General features: G+C 43.4%; 1 protein-coding gene across 2 annotated transcripts in view; it reads right to left on the reverse strand.

The window, feature by feature from the left end:
* The window catches only part of LOC137376966 (plakophilin-3-like), a 71,330-nt gene that overhangs the window by 15,833 nt on the left and 36,668 nt on the right, over nt 1-18,829 (reverse strand). The window contains exons 7-12 of one of the 2 annotated variants that reach the window (XM_068045985.1): nt 14,536-14,653; nt 12,251-12,418; nt 11,591-11,770; nt 7,946-8,099; nt 6,740-6,926; nt 551-635 (exon numbers count right to left, since the gene is read on the reverse strand). In XM_068045985.1, coding sequence (XP_067902086.1) covers nt 551-635; nt 6,740-6,926; nt 7,946-8,099; nt 11,591-11,770; nt 12,251-12,418; nt 14,536-14,653 — 892 coding nt within the window. The remainder of the gene's footprint in view (nt 1-550; nt 636-6,739; nt 6,927-7,945; nt 8,100-11,590; nt 11,771-12,250; nt 12,419-14,535; nt 14,654-18,829) is intronic. The other variant, XM_068045986.1, reaches the window with a different exon arrangement.

The following is an 18,829-nucleotide window of genomic DNA, read 5'->3' on the forward strand; positions in this document are numbered from 1 at the left end:
TTGGCATCAGGTGGCAGGACTATATCTCCAACACAGAAGTCCTTGAAGCGGCCAACATCCCCAGCTTATACACACTACTGAGTCAGCGGCGCTTGAGATGGCTTGGCCATGTGAGCCGCATGGAAGATGGCAGGATCCCCAAAGACACATTGTACAGCGAGCTCGCCACTGGTATCAGACCCACCGGCCGTCCATGTCTCCGTTATAAAGACGTCTGCAAACGCGACATGAAATCGTGTGACATTGATCACAAGTCGTGGGAGTCAGTTGCCAGCATTCGCCAGAGCTGGCGGGCAGCCATAAAGACAGGGCTAAATTGTGGCGAGTCGAAGAGACTTAGTAGTTGGCAGGAAAAAAGACAGAGGCGCAAGGGGAGAGCCAACTGTGCAACAGCCCCAACAAACAAATTTCTCTGCAGCACCTGTGGAAGAGCCTGTCACTCCAGAATTGGCCTTTATAGCCACTCCAGGCGCTGCTTCACAAACCACTGACCACCTCCAGGCGCGTATCCATTGTCTCTCGAGATAAGGAGGCCCAAAAGAGTACTTACCGATCTGTATTCACGATGCAGGGACTTGTAATACCACATATTTCCCAAAAGACTGGAGGCAGATTTCACAGCCTTTTCAGCTTCACTGAAAACAAAAAGCAACCAGACATGAGCAGAGCTACCCAAAATCTGTGGTGTTTATTGATTCCTGCAGTTATTTAGGTGAAAAAAATTACACTTATCATGGAAGTTTACATTGACCAGGCGCCTAGATCAAACATTGACCATGGAATATCCTCTCAATCAAGTAGACATCAGAATGTGGCATCAACAAGACTTAGCTTGCAGTTGTCTTCTCAGGTAAGTGATCCTGGCTACCCAAAGTAAACCACAAACCAATAGCTGCATTGGTGCATGCAGACAACCTCCTTTCACATCAAACAAGTAGGAATGGCCAAGACTTTTATCTTAGTGGGTCAATCGCATGCAAATAACACAAGACATTCTGCACCCTGAAATTCAGAGATGAGATAATTGGGCTCCCTTTAAATGAGACTCAGAAGCTTAATTTAATCTTACCATTAAGTTGCATATTTCTCGAACTGATTACCAACAGATCTTAATGTTCTGATTTAAGGTTTATTCACTAATGAGAGAAATTAAAATATTGTGCTCCAGTTAGTATTCTGAACATTCAGAAGAACATAAGGAGCTGGAGTAGACCATTTGGCTCTTCAGCCCCATGAGCCTGCTCCGCCACTGAACAAGATCATATCTGATCTTCTACATCAACTCGATCTTTCCACTCTATCCCCATATCCCTTAATTCCCAAAGATCTATCAACCTCTGTCCTGAATATACACAACGACTGAGCATCCACCACTCTCTGGGGTACAGAATCCTTTGAGAGAAGAAATTTCTCCTCATTTTGTCCTAAACGGCCAATCCCTTATTGTGAAACTATGATCCAATGTTCTAGATTCCTAAGCAAGGAGAAACATTTTCTCAGCATCTACCCTGCCACGCTTAAGAATTTTACATGTTTCAATTAGATTGCTACTCATTCTTCTTAACTCTAGGGAATATAGGCCTAATCTACTCAATCTCTCTTCATAACAATCCCCTCTTCCAGAAACCAGTCTAGCCAACCTACATTGCACTCCCCCTGGGGCAAGTATTTCCTTCCTTAGGAAAGACCAAAATTGCACACAGTACTCCAGGTGTGGCCTCATCAATGTCCTGTATAAAACTGTAGTAGAACTTCTTTACTCATACTCCAATCCCTTTGTAACAAAAGCCATTTGCCTTCCTAATTGCTAGCTGTACATGCATGTTAACTTTTTGTGTTTCATGTACAAAGACGCCCAAATCATGCTGAATGCAAACATTTCCCAGTCGCTCACCATTCAAAAACTATTCTGCTTTTTTTTTTCCTACCAAAGTGGATAGCTTCACACTTCACCATATTGCATTTCATCGGTCATGTTCTTTCCCCTCACCCAACCTGTCGATAACCCTCTTCAGCCTCTTTGCATCCTCCTTGCCACTCACCTGCCCACCTAACTTTGTATAAACAGCAAATTTGGATACATTATACTCAGTCCCCTCATCTAAGTTATTAATACAGATTGTAAATGGCTGAGGCCCAAATACTGATCCTTGTGACACCCTGCTAGTTACAGCGTGCCAACCTGAAAACGTCGCGTATATTCCAACTCTTCTCTTTCTGTCCATTAACCAATACTCAATCCATGAGACCTAATTTTGTGCGATAACCTCTTGTGTGGGACCTTATTGGATGCTTTTGGAAAATTCAAATACACTACATTCACTGGTTCCCCCTCATCAATCCTGCTAGTTACATCCTCAAATAAGTCCAACAGATATGTCAAACATGATTTCCCTTTCATAAATCCGTATTGACTTTCTTAATCATATTATAATTTTCTAAGTGCCCTGTTACCATGTTCCTAATAACAAATTCTAACATTTTGCCTACTACTTATGTCAGGTTAACTTGCCTATAGTTCGCCGTTTTCTCTCTTCCTCCTTTTTTTAAAATAGCTGGGTTATGTTTGTCACCTTCCAATCCTTGGGAACTGTTATATAATCTAAAGAATTTTGGAAGATCAAAACTAGTGGATAGCACGTATAGGGAGGTGGTCACACCACAGGTAAAGACTGCTCAGGCAGAAAGGGAATGAGTGACCGGCAGGCAGAGTAGAAGAACTAGGCAGGTAGTACAGAAGTCCCATGGGTCCATCTCCCTCTCTAACAGATATTCCGTTTTGAATACTGTTGGGGGAGATGGCTTCTCAGGGGAATGCAGCAAGAGCCAAGTCTGTGGCACCACGGGTGGCTCAGCTGCACAGGAGGGGAGGAAAAGGAGTGGGACAGCTATAGTGATAGGGGATTCTATCGTAAGGGGTACAGATAGGCGTTTCTGTGGCCGCAGACATGACTCCAGGATGGCACGTTGCCTCCCTGGTGCTCGGGTCAAGGATGTCACGGAGCAGCTGCAGGACATTCTGACGGGGGAGGGTGAACAGTCAGAGCTCGTGGTTTACCTTGATACCAACGACATAGATAGAAAGAGGGATGAGGGCCTGCAACGAATTTAGGGAGCTAGGTAGCAGATTAAAAAGCAGGGCCTCAAAGGTTGCAATATCTGGATTACTCCTGGCACTAGTGAGTATATGAACAGGAGGATAGAGCAGATGAATGCATGGCTGAAGAGATGGTGCAGGAGGGAGGGCTTTAGTTTCCTGGATCACTGGGTCTGTTTCTGGTGAAGGTGGGACCTGTACAAGTTGCAGCCTGAATCGGAACAGGACCAACATCCTTGCTGGGAGGTTTGCTAGTGCTGTTGGGGTTGGGGGCGGGCGGGTAAAGTAATTTGACAGGGGATGGGATACAGAGTGTAAATACAGTAGTAGGTGATGCACAGCCAAATACAGAAGAAAAACTAAGTCAGTCTGGAAGGCAGAGCAAATATAGAGCTGTTAAGGCACAAGTGAATAACGCAAGGCGGGACTGCATCTATTTTAACGCAAGGAGTCTGACAAGTAAGACAGATGAATTGAGGGCGTTGATTAACACATGGGAATATGATATTATTGCCATCACAGAGACGTGGTTGAGGGAAGGACAGCTTAATATTCCAGGATATAGAATCTTCAGGCATGACAGGGGTGGGTGGGGGGGGGTGGGGGGGGGGTGTAAAAGAGGAGGTGGCATTGCACTATTGATCAAGGAGTCAATTACTGCAGTAAGGAGGGATGATATCTTCGATGGTTCCTCAAGTGAGGCCATATGGGTAGGGCTGGGTGTCTACTACAGGCCTCAAACAAACAAACAAACAAACAGTCAGGAAGAGATAGAGGAGCAGATATATAAGCAAATCTCAGAGAAGTGTAAAAATAATAGGGTAATAAAGTAGGGGATTTCAACTTACAGAATATCAGCTGGGATAGTCTTAGTGCTAAAAAGCTTAAAGGGGGGTGGAATTCTTAAAGTGCATACAGGAGAGCCTTTTGAGCCAGCATGTAGAAAGCCCGACAAGGGAAGGGGCAGTATTGGACCTAATCCTAGGGAATGAAGCTGGACAAGTGGTAGAAGTGTCAGTGGGGGAGCATTTTGGGGATAGTAACCATAACTCCAAGATTTAAGATAGTTATGGAAATGGACAAAGATGGACTGGAAATAAAGGTACTGAATTGGGGGAAGGCAGATTTCAATATGATAAAACAGGATCTGGCCAAAGTGGACTGGGAACAGCTACTTGTAGGAAAGTCTACATCAGACCAGTGGGAGTCATTCAAAAAGGAAATAGTGAGAGTTCAGGGCCAACATGTTCCCATAAAGGTGAAGAGTAGGACCAATAAGCCCAGGGAACCTTGGATGTCAAGGGATATAGAGGATTGGATAAGGAAACAAAATGAGGCTTATGGCAGATTCAGGGGGCTGAAAACAGTGGAGGCCCTAGAGGCATATAGAAAGTGAAAGGGGGCACAAAAAAAGTAATTAGGAGAGCGAAGAGGGGGCATGCAAAAACACTGGCGGGCGTGATAAAGGAAAATCCAATGGCATTTTATAAGTATATTAAGGACAAGAGGATAACCAGAGAAAAGAGTGGGGCCCAATAGGGACCAAAGTGGCGATGTGTGTGTGGAGCTGGAGGACATGGGTGAGGTTTTAAATAATTACTTTTCATTACTTGGATAAGACGGTAAGAGCCCATGGGATCCAGGGCAATTTGGCAAATTGGATCCAAAATTGGCTTAGTGGCAGGAGGCAGAGAGTGATGGTCGAGAGTTGTTTTTGCGATTGGAAGCCCGTGACAGTGCGTACCACAGGGATTGGTGCTGGGACTTTTGCTGTTTGTCGTGTACGTTAATGATTTAGATCTGAATATAGGAGGTATGATCTGTAAGTTCACAGATGAAACGAAAATTAGTGTCGTAAATAGTGAGGAGGAAAGCCTTAGATTATAGGACAATATAGATGGGCTGGTAAGATGGGCAGAGCAGTGGCAAAAGGAATTTAATCCTGAGAAGTGTGAGGTGATGCATTTTGGGAGGACTAACAAGGCAAGGGAATATACAATGGGTGGCAGGACCCTAGGAAGTACAGAGGGACCTTGGTGTACTTGTCCATAGTTCACTGAAGGCAGCAGCACAGGTCAATAAAGGTAGTTAGGAAGGCACATGGGATACTTGCCATTATTAGCCGAGGCACAGAATATAAGAGCAGGGAGGTTATGATGGAGCTGTATAAAACGCTAGCTAGGCCACAGCTGGAGTACTGTGTACAGTTCTGGGCACCACACTATAGGAAGGATGTGATTGCATTGGAGAGGGTGCAGAGGAGATTCACCAGGATCTTGCTTGGGCTGGAGCATTTCAGCTATGAAGAGAGACTGAAAAGGCTAGGGTTGTTTTCCTTAGAGCAGATAAGGCTAAGGGGAGAACTGATAGAAAATTATGATAGGCATAGATAGGAAGAAACTTTTTCCCTTAGTGGAGGGGTCAATAACCAGGGAACATAGATTTAAAGGTAAGGGTCAGGAAGTTTAGAGGGGATTTGAGGAAAAAAAATTTTACCCAGAGGGTGGTTGGAATCTAGAACATACTGCCTGAATGGCTGGTAGAGGCAGGAACTCTCACAACATTTAAGTAGTATCTAGAAGAGCACTTGAAATGCCATAGCATACAAGGCTATGGGCCAAGTGCTGGAAAATGGGATTAGAATAGACAGGCTTGATGACTGCGCAGACACGGTGGGCCGAAGGGCCTGTTTCTGTGCTGTATAACTCTCGGACTCTAACTTATCTACCATCTCTGCAGCTACCTCTGAAAATCTTAGAATGCAGGTCATCCGATCCAGGGGATTTGTTGCCATTTAGTCCCATTAATTTCTCCCGTACTATTTCTTTACATTCTTCATTCTCGCTAGACCCTTGACTCCCCATTATTTCCGGATTGTTTTCTGTGTCTTCTACCACATGCTCATATACAAAGAATTTGTTTAATGTCTCTGCCGTTTCATTATTCATTATTATAATTTCAACTGTTCCTGCCACTAAAGGGCCCAGGTTTACATTCACTAATCCCTCCCTATTTACATACAAAGAGTCATTTACAATCTGTTTTTATGTCTCTTGCTAATCTACTCTCATTCTCTTTTCTTCTTCCTTATCAATTTCTTGGTCCTGAATTCTAAAATCCTCTCAATCCTCAAGCTTACTCTCTTTTTGGTAACATTCTAAGCCTCTTCCTTTGATCAAATACTACCTTTAACTCTTCTTGTTAGCTATGGTTGGAACACTTTTTCTGTGGGGTTTTTGTGCTTTAAATTAATGTACATTTGTTGCAAATTATGTATTAATTCTTTAAATGCTAGTCGCTGCTTGTCTACCATTACATCTTTTAATGTAGTTTCCCAATCTACCTTAGCCAATTCACCCCTCATACCCATGTAGTTTGTTTAGGGTTTAAAATCCTAGTTTCATACTTAACTAAACAACTTTCAAACTCAACATAGAATCCTGTCATATTATGGTCACTCTTCCCTAGAGGCTCCTTTACAACAAGGTTTGTAATTAACCCTTTTTCATTGCACAATGCTAGATCCAAAATAGTCTGTTCCCTAGTTGGTTCCTCGACATACAGATCCAGAAAACTATCTTGTATACATTCCATGAACTCATCCTCCATACTATTACTGCAAATATATTTGGACCCACTTACCTATTCTTCCTGCCTTTGATGTTCATAAGCTTCCTTAATCCATTATGGTTTACAATTTGTTTGGGAGCTTGACTGGTCTCCACCACTAGATTGTTAAGTATCGAGCAAATGTTAGCAGCCACCTCATTCGATGAAGAGTTGCTGTCCTCTGGCAACTTGTGCAAGAGGGGTCCAATGACTTTTATTGCTGTAGAGAAGAAACAACATTTGTTGAAAGGTTTTTTTTAAAAAAAAGAACAAATTTACAATTGCAATGATGTACCACATTTGTATAGTACAAGATAGTACTTTTAGTGGAAACAGATGCTGCATGATTTGTATTTAAATTGCACTCTGAGTGGGACAGACAGCCATATATACAAATCTCATTTGTGGCACTTTTTTTATGGTGGGTGGGCAGAAAAGATGATTTCTGAAGGTGGCTGCTGCGAACAATCATTTAGTGACAGAGAATGTTATTATGATTAAGCGATTACACACTGGTTCTTATGAAGGTAGCCACCTTATAACTGCTTCCTTTAACTAGCACAATGAGTAGCTCATTGCTGTACAATGTGGCAGAACCTCATTACAACTGATTACATGTTCTTTCGCTCCTCTTTCTCTTGCACTTTTCTCCCTCTCCATTCACCTCCTCGTCTGAAGGCAGATGCTTATACTGGGTCCATAAGCAACAGGGGTGGTTTAGTATTTTGCTCAAGTATCTGAAGAGTCAGTGTTGTTGGGCTATTTATTCATGGGCTCATCAGATCAGAGTTATCTGGTAGCTATAAAATTTCACTTGTGATACTGAGCCACCGGGAACTACATCTGCCATTCTGATGAAAGGACAATATAATGGGGGTGGGAAAGGATTTTTAACATGCAACAGTCTTCTAAGAAGTTTTCTCAGCATAGAATCTTCCTTATGGTGATCCACCATATTGGGCCTCCAATCAGTAAAATGTTCACATGGCTGACATATCCATCAGGTTTATTTCAGGCTGGCTTCCATTTACCTGCAGTAGGATTGATATATTTCTCCCTCTTCTCCTGCCTCCTCCAATTCAGTCTCAGCAAACGCTAACTTCTGTTAATGCTCAAATATAAAAATTAGGAATGCAGGCCAATGCCTTGCCTACTGAGAATTGAGCTATTGGATAAATCAAATGTTCTTATTTGTGCGGATAAACAACAGTTTGTATCTGAGGTTATCTAGTTACTTACAGATATCTTCCTTGTTCCTTGCATGCACTGTAAGATTTCGAATGAGGCCTGTCAACGACTTTAGTACATTATCGTTACTGTTCTTCAGATGGTCCATGAGAGTGTACCACGTTCTATCCTGATCCATTGTCAATCGACTTATCACAGAGGCCCACTGAGAATACAGAGGGATAGACATAAGCACAGTTCAAGACCAGAGATCTAGGATCCACTTGAATCAAGCACAAATGACTCGCCAAATTTTAAGAGCAGAATATTGCATCTTTTTAATACACTGTTAACAGTTATTGTAAAGGCATACTAGCAGTTTAACTAGGAGGAGGAAGTAAAGAGAGCCATAAAGAAAATGAAGGAACAGAAGGCACACAAGTACCCAGACGTGGATGAGTCTTCAGTGATAAATTTAGCCTTGACTGCATGAGGGGGGGACAACAGACAAGATAAGGAAGAAAATAGAGTTGTGCACATTTCCAGCAAATACTGTACAGCACAGAAAGAATTAACCTTTATAGACTATGCAAAACTCATACATGGATACACACACATTCAAATTGGTACTGTTATTAGGCAAAAAGTCATTTTAGAGCACAAGCATAGGGAAAACAGTCCAACATTTTGTAGAAAATGTGCATTTCACTCAAATGGTAAGTTTTGTTCTTCCAATTTCTGCAAAAAATAATAAAAATAGCCATATGCACTAAATAACCACTAAAATAAAAGCAAAGTACTGCAGATGCTGGAAAAGGTCACTGATCTGAAATGTTAACTCTGTTTTTCTCTCCACAGATGCTGCCAAACCAGCATTTCTTGTTTTTATTGCACTGAATTACCCATTGTGCAATAGATAGCAGCTTATTCTGTCCCTCTGTTTGGCAGTGTGCATTTATAAACATCAGGCCCTATATTAAACTTTTTGTTCTTTGGCCTCCTTATCTCGAGAGACAATGGATAAGCGCCTGGAGTGGCTATAAAGGCCAATTCTAGAGTGACAGGCTCTTCCACAGGTGCTGCAGAGAAATTTGTTTGTCGGGGCTGATACACAGTTGGCTCTCCCCTCGCGCCTCTGTCTTTTTTCCTGCCAACTACTAAGTCCTTCGACTGGCCACACTTTAGCCCAGTCTTTAAACTACAGCACAACATATTACCATTATATGGAAAGCTTAAGGCCCAAATTTAATTCAGGCTGTGAATGCAGCCTGTGGGCAGAAGCTTGTGAAGCCAGCAGAGATTTTAACTCTTGGGCCTCATTTAAATGCCGGACACCAAGTCTCCTGGCTGAACCCAGCAAGCTGGAATGGGACTTTGGATGATAAGAGGTTGCCTTCCGGGGAACCAAGAGAATAGTCCCGTGTAAAGTTTGTTGGCAGTGGGGATGGGTGTGGGGGGGTAGTCCCAGGCAGGAGGCTTTGAGGTATCCTCGTGGGGGTTGGAGGAGCATGACCGCTCCTTTTGACCCACATGGAAGCTAAAAATAAAAGCTATTCCCTGATCTTTCAGGGCCTCTACTGGCTCCGCAACTATTTGACACCAGGTTTCACTGATGGAGCTAGGCAGGCAGTTAGAATAATTTGTTTAGAATGGAAAATTCCCATTGGCTGGACTCCAGTAGATACAACATCCAATTAACAGGTTAGTGCTTATATGGGGCTATGACAGGCTGACCACATACTGACAGAAAATGGTTACATACCCCAGATATTATAAAAACAAATTGGTTGTTTTTTTTTTAATGTCTTTGAATAGGCACAGAATGTACTCTGGGTGGGGGACTTTAATGTCCATCACCAAGAATAGGTAGAGTCCAGAAGGACAGAGCTGCCAGACTGGGTCTGTAGCAGGTAGTGAGAGAATCAACAAGAGGGAAAACCTACTGGACCTCATCCTCACCAATCTACCTGTTCACAGATGCAACTGTCCATGACAATATTAGTAGGAGTGACCACCGCACAGTCCTTATAGAGACTAAATCCTATCTTCACACTGAGGACATCCTCCACTACTACTGTGTTAAATGCAATAGATTCAGAAAAGATAGAACAGCTCAAAACTGGGCATCCATGAGGCATCGTGGGTCTTCAGCAACAGCAGAATTGTATTCCACCACAATCTGTAATCTTATGGCCGGCATATCCCTCACTCTACCATCATCATCATCAAGCCAGGGGACCAACTGTGATTCAATGAGGAGTGTAGGAGAGCATGCTAGGAGCAGCACCAGGCATGCCTAAAATTGGGGTGCCAACCTGGTGAATCTACAACACAGGACTACATACATGCTAAACAGCAGAGGCAGCATGTTAAAGACAGAGCTAAGCGATCCCATAACCAACAGATCAGATCAAGTCCTGCCACATTCAACTGTGAATGGTGATGGATAATTAAACAACTAACAGGAGGCAGAGGCTCCACACCATTTCCATCTTCAATGATGGGGGAGCCCAGTACGTCAATGCAAAAGGCTCAAGCATTTGCAACCATCTTCAGCCAGAAATGCTGAATGGATAATTCATCACCACTTCCTCCCGAGGTCCTCAGCATCACAGATGCCAGTCGTCAGCTAATTTGATTCAGTCCATATCAAGAAACGGCTGAACACACTAGATACAGGAAAGGCTATGAGCCCCAACATCCCAGTGGTAGTACTGAAGACTTGTGCTCCAGAACTAGTCACGCCCCTAGTCAAGCTGTTCCTGTACAGCTACAACACTGGCAACTACCCAGCAGTGTGGAAAATTGCTCAGGCATGTCCTGCCCAAAATGAAAAGCAGGATAAATCCAATCCAGCCAATTACCACTGCATCAATCTACTCTCAATCATCAGCAAAGTGATGGCAGGTGTAGTTCTGAGTGCTATCAAGTGGCACTTACTCAGTAATAACCTGCTCACCGATGCTCAGTTTGGGTTTTGCCAGGGGCACGCAGCTCCAGACTTCATTACAGCCTTGATCCAAACACGGACCAAAAGAGGTGGATTACAGTTGACCAGAAACTGAACTGGACAAGCCATATAACTACTGTGGCTATAACAGCAGGTCAGAGGCTGAAAATTCTGTGGCAAGTAACTCACCTCTTGACTCCCCAAAGCCTGTCCACCATCTACAGATCAGGAGTGTGATGGAATACTCTCCACTTGCCTAGACAAGTACAGCTCCAAGAACATTCAACACCATCCAAGACAAAGCAGTCGGCTTGATTGGCACCCCATTTACCAACTTAAACATTCACTCCCTCCACCACCAGTGCATAGTTGCAGCAGTGTGTACTATATACAAGATGCACTGCAGCAACTCGCCAAGGCTCCTTCAAAGCACCTTCCAAACCCATAACCTCTACTACCTAGAACAAGGGCAACAGATGCATGGGAACACCCCACCTGCAAACTCCCCTCCAAATCACACACCATCCAGACTTGGAACGATATCACTGTTCCTTCAGTGTCGCTGGGTCAAAATCCTGGTACTCCAACAGCATTGTGGGTGTGCCTAAGCAACAAGAACTACAGCGGTTCAAGAAGGTGGCTCACCTCCTCCTACTCAAGGGGAATTAGATGCTGCCAGCAACGTTCACATCCCATGAACATGTAAAATAAAAAGCAGAGTTAGCTGTTAAATGGAAGAAATGGGAAGCCTCTGGGTGCTCCCTTACCCGGAAGTCTCCTGCTGTAATATTTTGTAATGCCCCCAAAGCAGCTTCCGTAGTCTGCTGGTTGGCCTCGCTCTTGTCCAAGAGCCTGCTATACATCTTCACTATGGCTGGGTTCCACAGCCACTCCATTCCTTTAGGATCCTTTGACACTTCTGAAAATATTGCCATATCTGTATTGATCTAAGAGAACAAGATTACATATGTAACTCTGTGCACGTTTTATCTTTAAGTTAATCTAATGCTTAGCCAGATGAGAGAAATGAATTAAATTATACCATAGCAGTAAAACTCAGCAACAGTTAGTGTTAAAAATCCACTTCTGTTTAAATGGTACAGAAATAAAAACCATGGGAGGTTTCAAATGACGACAGCACCCTGCTCATATATACTCAACAGGTGAAGGTTTCCTCTCCGTGCTAGGTATAACAAAATCATAACGTTTATCAAAAACAGTTTTAACCAGAGAGCAACTGAACGATTCCACCCTCATCACCACACACTGACTGCACCCCCCCACTACCACGCCAACCCATTTCCTGTGAGAAGTAATTACATTCTGGTGGAAAAAGTATTTCATTATGATATTTAGTGAAAGATTGTGTACACCAAATAGGATGGCTTCTGTTGACCTCCATAATATAGAGAATAAAACTCTCTCACCTCTTTAATCTTCCTGCTCTGAGGAGTGAAACACCCTACGACATCATCTTTCTTCATACTTCTGTCATTCCTGCCAGGGCCCTCCAATCGGTTCTGGTAATACGATGGTATTTCTTCATACAGACGATAGGACAAGTTGCGCAGGATGCAGGCCGAATTCTCTACGCTCTATTAAGATGAAGGAGAAACAATACAAATTCTAATAAGTTGAGTTTATGCCTGTATACACTTTTAAGAAATCTGCTTAATGACAAATGCAATTTACTACAAAGTGGTGGAAACAATGTTGCCTGTTGTGTGGTTAACATCTGTTCTTTCTCAGCAGTTCAGCTCGTTATCTATGTTTAGAAATGGAAGGAAAGGTCTTCCACAACTCCCTGTCTGAAGACAATCCCTGCCTTCTAGAAAGAACTGAAACATTTTGGGTCAGTAACCCCATTAGCTGTCTCTCCCACAGTGAGGCAAGCCCCTGTTCAGTGTCATTGTCTTCTCTAAAATGTGGTCAGAATTCAGCCAAGAAAATTGAACCAGAGAAATGACAATGACCCATCACACCAAGCAGCTGTACTTCCAATCTAGATTGGTTTAAAATGAATGAGATCAACAACTGATAAATTAGATTGAAACCAAAAGTATGTCTCTCCAAACGAATATAAAACTCAATCTACAAATGACGTCATGCTGTCTTCCCACTTCTTGTCCATATTCATTGAAGGATTGCAACTAGTGATGGACGAACTGTTCACTTCCACGGTTTTAATTGTAACATGGAGGAATGAAACCTAAATGTGTGCTCGTTTTAAAAAAAAAATTAAAAATACCTCCAAGACAAGCCCCTAGATGTCTCAATATCCCATATTGTTTCTGCAGTGTATTCCTACCAGACTGGGAAAAAACTGGTTTTATTGGGAATCATACTGAAACAAAATTTTCTGAGAAAAGCAATACTTTCAGTTTTAAACACAGTGATCAACACAACAACCAAAGAACAAAGCTATTTATCTTTTTGAATAAATAGGAACTTCATAGTTACACAAGTATTACAGCTAGCATTTTAATCCTTGCCCCACTGAAACAATTTATTTGGGATTTTTTTTTAAACAAAAATTCTTCACGACAAATAGACTCCAACAATCTACCATAGTTTTGCATCTTGACCCAAATGTTACAAGTAAAAACTAACTTAAGGACAGACTTGTTGATATGTGTGTTTCTACAAGACATGCCTTTGACTTCATAATCTAGATACTCAGCAACAGTACAAAAGCTACAGATTCATGACAATACTGTAAACTGGGCAACAGGATCTCCTCTACCTAGCCAATTATCATACACAGTGTTCACTAGGACACTGGATGGTCACTACAAACCGTTCCTGTAAATGACAAACTGGCATCCTTCAAAACACCAAACAACTACAATACACAGCAAGCAAGCCCAAACACAATGAAAGACAGAGTGAAAATTGAAAGTGAAAATTATACAAGTGCAGTTATTAAATGGTATAACACAGAATGAAAATAATAGTGCCTCTCCATTTACAAGCTGCAACACTTTGTTTTATTCATTCATGGGATAGGAGTGTCGCTGGCAAGGCCAGAATTTATTGCCCATACCTAATTGCCCTCGAGAAGGTGGTGGTGAGCCACCTTCTTGAAGCGCTGCAGTCCATGTGGTGTAGGTACAGTGGTGTTAGGGAGGGATTGCCAGGATTTTGACCCAACTTTTTAGAATTTATGTTGTACTCTCATGATTTCTCATTAAATGATGTTGACAGGCATGGCATTTAGCCTCCCAATACTATACAAACATCATAGTGGAGCAAAGGTTCTCCTCTAGTTACTGTAGAGATGTGAAATGGAGCAGAAGACCAGGACTTCATCCCTTTTTGGATCAGGCAAAGATTCTGATGAATTATGACACCATGCAAATGGAGGGAAAGAATGGCAATGTTACTTGTGCCCTAGCAATGCTGGGTACAAGGGATGCCCAGGTATCTGTCACTATCTTTAGTACTAAGGGTCTTGTGTGGAGGGGTGGGCTAAAGTTTAAATGGCAAAGCAGTTTATTGCACTAAAGAAACTACCATTTGCAGAACCTGCAACTTCAATAATATATCACTGGCAGTATAAATATATAAATGCCCCAAACCACGAAAATGGACTGGAGTTACAGTCGCAAGCAAGAGACGTGTTGAAGATTGGCCCCCATTAGATGCACCCTGAAGGTGGCTTGTGCTCCCAGTTAAGGTATTTTTGCCCAATTGCAGGATGGAGAATCCCTACCTTGTCTGCTCCATTGTTGATATCAAGCATGTGCTGGATGAAGTAAACTAGCGAGTCCACTAAACCGTTACACTCCCGCATTTTCTGACGTGTTTCTTCTTTCGCAGAGCTTAGGTTTCTGTACAAAATATAAATGCATAATAGGATTGTTGTTTGCACTAAAAAGAGAATATTGCAAAACAAAAAAAGGGAGCGCTGACTAAACAACTGCCCCTTGGATGAACATTAAAGTCACAGGATTTCCAGGCATATGACAAAATTTTAATTGCTCAGTAACTCATCTTCCTCACCACATTCGAAATGCCTCATTTCAAAACGACATGGGGCAGACAGGTTAAACTTTTATTTCTCTACAGCCATTGTCAACAGTATTCCCACCATTGGTTTGCAAAGTGCACATTCTGTAGGACAGGTCTGTTCATGTCAAGCTCCCCCCACACCCCAGTTTTGTAGTCTATCCATTGATTAATTCACCATTACAGCAAAAGCCAAGTTTCCTACTTTATCCACTACCAGGCTGCAAACAGTTAACCTCTGACATGCTTATATAGAAGTGGACAACTAGGAAAATGCCTGAAAATATACCTTTTATATAAAAAATTGTTGGATGACATTTTACAGTGGATTTTCATACTTAAGAGCTAAGTCATGTCCACCATCATCCAACTAGGCAAGTTCCAGTTCTTGGTCAAGTTGTTGAAGAAGAAAAACTCAATAAAGGATCATATATTTCCTTAGAGGAAAAAGGATAGTGGGAAATAAATTCTGCAGTGGCTATGACATGAACCTGAGTGCAAGTTTGTTGCCTACCCTAATGGCCAGGGAATAGGATGACTGGAACCTAAAGAGACATAGAATTTTGTAAAGTACTCTAGGGTGTTGATAAGGTAAGCTTTTTATTTAAAACTTCAGTCCGTCGGATTGCTAAGCGAACAAGTTTTGACTTTTTTTTTCGTTTGGTTTTTCAGTAGATTTATTGGGAATCTAGAATAGTGGGAATGGAGGTAAAGGCAGTTGTATGTTCCTCCTGCAGAATGTGGGAGGTAGGGGTCGCCAAGAGTGTCCCTGCTGACTGCATCTGCGGGAAGTGCACCCAACTCCAGCTCCTCGCAGACCGCGTTAGGGAACTGGAGCTGGAGCTGGATGAACTTCGGATCATTCGGGAGGCGGAGGGGATTATTGACAGGAGTTATAGGGAGGCAGTCACACCTCAGGTAAAAGAAGTAGGTAGATGGGTTACCGTCAGGGGAAGGAAAGGGAACCAGCAGGCAGTGCAGGGATCCCCTGTGGCCGTTTCCCTCAACAACAGGTATACCGTTTTGGATACTGTTGGGGGGGACGACTTACCAGGGGTAAGCAATGGGGTGCAGGTCTCTGGCACAGAGTCTGTCCCTGTTGCTCAGAAGGGAAAAGGGAAGAGGAGCAGAGCATTAGTCATTGGGGACTCCATAGTTAGGGGAACAGATAGGAGGTTCTGTGGGAACGAGAGAGACTCACGGTTGGTGTGTTGCCTCCCAGGTGCCAGGGTACGTGATGTCTCCGATCGTGTTTTTGGGATCCTTAAGGGGGAGGGGGAGCACCCCCAAGTCGTGGTCCACATAGGCACCAACGACATAGGTAGGAAGAGAGATGGGGATTTAAGGCAGAAATTCAGGGAGCTAGGGTGGAAGCTTAGAGCGAGAACAACCAGAGTTGTTATCTCTGGGTTGTTGCCTGTGCCACGTGCTAGCGAAGAGAGGAATAGGGAGAGAGAGGAGTTGAACACGTGGCTGCAGGGATGGTGTAGGAGGGAGGGTTTTGGTTTCCTGGATAATTGGGGCTCTTTCTGGGGTAGGTGGGACCTCTACAAACAGGATGGTCTTCACCTGAACCAGAGGGGTACCAATATCCTGGGGGGGAGATTTGTTAGTGCTCTTCGGGGGGGTTTAAACTAAATCAGCAGGGGAATGGGAACCTAAATTGCAGTGCCAGTGTACAGGCTGTTGAGAGTAGTGAGGTAGGGGATAAGGTTACAGGGACGCAAGAGGGCACTGGCAAGCAAGAACTTGGTTTAAAGTGTGTCTACTTCAACGCCAGGAGCATCCGGAATAAGGTGGGTGAGCTTGCAGCATGGGTTGGTACCTGGGATCCTGATGTTGTGGCCATTTCGGAGACATGGGTAGAGCAGGGGCAGGAATGGATGTTGCAGGTTCCGGGATTTAGATGTTTCAGAAAGAACAGAGAAGAGGGTAAAAGAGGGGGGGGGTGTGGCATTGTTAATCAAGGAAAGTATTACAGCGGCAGAAAGGACGTTTGAGGACTCGTCTACTGAGGTAGTCTGGGCCGAGGTTAGAAACAGGAGAGGAGAGGTCACCCTGTTGGGAGTTTTCTATAGACCTCCGAATAGTTCCAGAGATGTAGAGGAAAGGATAGCGAAGATGATTCTCGACAGGAGCGAGAGTAACAGGGTAGTGGTTATGGGGGACTTTAACTTTCCAAATATTGACTGGAAATACTATAGTTCGAGTACTTTAGATGGGTCTGTTTTTGTCCAGTGTGTGCAGGAGGGTTTTCTGACACAGTATGTGGACAGGCCAACCAGGGGCGATGCCACATTGGATTTGGTACTGGGTAATGAACCCGGCCAGGTGTTTGATTTAGATGTAGGTGAGCACTTTGGCGATAGTGATCACAATTCGGTTAGGTTTACCTTAGCGATGGGCAGGGACAGGTATATACCGCAGGGCAAGAATTATAGCTGGGGGAAAGGAAATTATGACGCGATTAGGCAAGATTTAGGATGTGTAGGATGGGGAAGGAAACTGCAGGGGATGGGCACAAACGAAATGTGGAGCTTATTCAAGGAGCAGCTAATGCGTGTCCTTGATAAGTGTGTACCTGTCAGGCAGGGAGGAAGTTGTCGAGCAAGGGAGCCGTGGTTTACTAAAGAAGTTGAAGAGCTTGTCAAGAGGAAGAAGAAGGCTTATGTTAGGATGAGACGTGAAGGCTCAGTTAGGGCGCTTGAGAGTTACAAGCTAGCCAGGAAGGATCTAAAGGGAGGGCTAAGAAGAGCAAGGAGAGGACACGAGAAGTCATTGGCGGATAGGATCAAAGAAAACCCTAAGGCTTTCTATAGGTATATCAGGAATAAACGAATGATAAGAGTTAGAACAGGGCCAATCAAGGATAGTAGTGGGAAGTTGTGTGCGGAATCAGAGGAGATAGGGGAAGCGTTAAATGAATATTTTTCGTCAGTATTTACAGTAGAGAAAGAAAATGTTGCCGAGGAGATTACTGAGATACAGCCTACTAGGCGAGATGGGATTGAGATTCACAAGGAGGAGGTGTTAGCAATTTTGGAAAGAGTGAAAATAGATAAGTCCCCTGGGCCAGATGGGATTTATCCTAGGATTCTCTGGGAAGCTAGGGAGGAGATTGCAGAGCCGTTGTTGTTGATCTTTAAGTCGTCATTGTCGACAGGAGTAGTGCCGGAGGACTGGAGGATAGCAAATGTTGTCCCCTTGTTCAAGAAGGGGAGTAGAGACAGCCCTGGTAATTATAGACCTGTGAGCCTTACTTCGGTTGTGGGTAAAATGTTGGAAAAGGTTATAAGAGACAGGATTTATAATCATCTTGAAAAGAATAAGTTCATTTGCGATAGTCAGCACGGTTTTGTGAAAGGTAGGTCGTGCCTCACAAACCTTATTGAGTTTTTCGAGAAGGTGACCAAACAGGTGGATGAGGGTAAAGCCGTGGATGTGGTGTATATGGATTTCAGTAAGGCGTTTGATAAGGTTCCCCACGGTAGGCTATTGCAGAAAATACGCAAGTATGGGGTTGAAGGTGATTTAGAGCTTTGGATCAGAAATTGGCTAGCTGAAAGAAGACAGAGGGTGGTGGTTGATGGCAAATGTTCATCCTGGAGTTTAGTTACTAGTGGTGTACCGCAAGGTTCTGTTTTGGGGCCACTGCTGTTTCTCATTTTTATAAATGACCTGGATGAGGGTGTAGAAGGGTGGGTTAGTAAATTTGCGGATGACACGAAGGTCGGTGGAGTTGTGGATAGTGTCGAAGGGTGTTGTAGGGTACAGAGGGACATAGATAGGCTGCAGAGCTGGGCTGAGAGATGGCAAATGGAGTTTAATGCGGAGAAGTGTGAGGTGATTCACTTTGGAAGGAGTAACAGCAATGCAGAGTACTGGGCTAATGGGAAGATTCTTGGTAGTGTAGATGAGCAGAGAGATCTTGGTATCCAGGTACATAAATCCCTGAAAGTTGCTACCCAGGTTAATAGGGCTGTTAAGAAGGCATATGG

The sequence above is a fragment of the Heterodontus francisci genome, chromosome 14 (assembly GCF_036365525.1).
Source record: "Heterodontus francisci isolate sHetFra1 chromosome 14, sHetFra1.hap1, whole genome shotgun sequence".
NCBI lineage: Eukaryota > Metazoa > Chordata > Chondrichthyes > Heterodontiformes > Heterodontidae > Heterodontus > Heterodontus francisci.